Source organism: Terrapene carolina, unplaced genomic scaffold (genome assembly GCF_002925995.2).
Source record: "Terrapene carolina triunguis isolate 2854851 unplaced genomic scaffold, T_m_triunguis-2.0 Scaffold17371, whole genome shotgun sequence".
In the NCBI taxonomy this organism is placed as follows: domain Eukaryota; kingdom Metazoa; phylum Chordata; order Testudines; family Emydidae; genus Terrapene; species Terrapene triunguis.
In genome coordinates this window covers 1,102-2,963 of record NW_020681722.1, presented here as the reverse complement: position 1 = coordinate 2,963, position 1,862 = coordinate 1,102, and the positions used below count along the sequence as shown (strand labels likewise).

The 1,862-nt window shown below is 67.9% G+C and overlaps 1 protein-coding gene across 1 annotated transcript in view; it reads right to left on the bottom strand.

The window, feature by feature from the left end:
* Window positions 1-30: 30 nt before the first annotated feature.
* Window positions 31-1,862, bottom strand: part of LOC112125728 (major vault protein-like) — a gene marked incomplete at its 3' end in the record, with an annotated part of 2,859 nt that continues 1,027 nt past the window's right edge. The window contains exons 4-7 of the mRNA XM_026661795.1: window positions 1,239-1,518; window positions 811-955; window positions 289-500; window positions 31-214 (exon numbers count right to left, since the gene is read on the bottom strand). Of these exons, the coding sequence (XP_026517580.1) occupies window positions 31-214; window positions 289-500; window positions 811-955; window positions 1,239-1,518 (821 nt within the window). The remainder of the gene's footprint in view (window positions 215-288; window positions 501-810; window positions 956-1,238; window positions 1,519-1,862) is intronic.

Here is a 1,862-nt window from a genome sequence, read left to right as displayed (position 1 = left end):
GCGACACCCTGATCCCGCCCCCGGCCCCACCAGATCCCTCCCCTGGCAGCTGGCCACCCTTCCCCCGACCCCCCATCGCCCCCCCGGTTCCCCCAACCTCAGTGCCTCCAGCTCCAGCAGCTCCTTCCGGGCCCGCTCAGCCTCCGCCTGGTCCAGGATTTTCTGCCGCTCCAGCCGCCCCCGGGCCTCCTGTTCCAGCCGCTCGGCCTCGTGCCTGGGGGAGACGGGCTGGGGTGAGGGGGGCTGGGGCAGGGCTAGGGGGGGAGCCGGCCCCGGGGGAGCCCGTACCTGGCGGCCGCCTCCTGGGAGTTGGTGGTGATCTCGATGGCCAGCTGGACACTCCGCTGCAGCGCGTCCCGCGTGCGCTGGTCCACCGGCTCCACGCTCTGGATGTCCACGCTGCTCACCACCAGCCCGTTCTGGGGGAAGCGCAGGCAGCTCCGCACCTGCAGCTCCGCGTCGAAGCCGAACACGGCCGAGCAGATGATCCGGTTCGAGTTCTGGGGGCAGGGGTGGATTGTGGGGCGCTGGGGGAGCACCCAGAACCCCCATATTCCCCCGCCGCCAGCCTGGCAGGTACAACCATGGGAGCCAGACGCGCGGCCAGCCCAGGGACCCTCCCGGGAAGCGCCGAGCCGTGGGGAAGTGGCGGACGGGGGCCCAGCTCCAGGCTGCATCCCAGGGGGTTCGGGGCGTGGGAGCCCAGGGCTGATCCGGGAGGAGGCAGGCCTGCGGGGGGGGGAGGGGAAGTGCTTGGGGGCTGGGGGGCACGCCGGGGGCTGCGAGGGGGAACACGGGGGCCCCCCGTACCTTGTGGAAGTCGTCGAAGCTGACGGAGGCCACGGCCCCGCGGATGCGGGAGGCCAGCGCTTTGCAGGCGTCTCCCACGAAGTCCGGGACGCTGAAGAGCCGGGAGAGCGCTGGGGGGTCGGGGGGCGACGGCACCTCGAAGTGCCTGGGGGAGACAGCGCGGTTGGGGGGCTGGGGAACAGGCCTCCTCGGTCCCCCTCCCTGCAACCTCCGCCCCCCACTCCCCAGCCTCCCCCCCCCGCCCCAGGCAGACGGCAGGGAAGGGCCAGCGCTGGGCCCAGGGGCAGGGCCCCCAAGAGTGGCCTGGAGACCCCGAGATTGGGGCAGTGCCTGGGCTCCAGCCGGGCCAGCCAAGAGCAGGCTGGGGTGGGGGGCCCCCGACAGGGCCTGTGACACCCCCCTGCTGCCCCTCCCGCCCAGCCCCTCACCAGTTGTAGGCCAGCTGGAGCTGCAGCCGGGCGTGGTCGGCCGTCTCGATGGTGACGATGTCGGTGCAGAAGTCGGGGCCCAGCAGCAGGCAGAGCGAGCGGCGGCTGTGGGGGGTCTTGGGCCGCCCCCCTGACAAGCTCAGCACCGTGAACTGCTCGTCCGGGCCCAGCAGAACCAGCTCCGGGCCCAGCACCACCCTGCGGGGGAGGGGAAGGTGACCCCACACGCCGGGGGAGGGAGCCCCATGAGCTGCATCCAGCCCCCCCCGTAGATAAATCTCTGATCATTTTCATATGACTTTACATTGTGCCTCTTCACATAACCTTGTAGTGGGTCTACCCACATGTGACCTCTGTCTTCATGAAACTTTGTATCAAAACCTCATATAGAAACCTTGCATTGCCCTTGGTATAATGTTATAGCCCCTATTAAGGATAGAATAAGATAGAAGAAAAATGTCTTTTTGCTAGGAGTAGAACAAGATCTTCCCCCCACACACACAATCAATTGCCCTGTTGAATGACCGAGGTGTGGATGAGGAAGGCGTGGAAGGCAGCACCTCCAGACAGCCTCGACCCTTGGAGAGGGGCTGGGAGCCAGACCCAAGGACAATAAAACGTGTC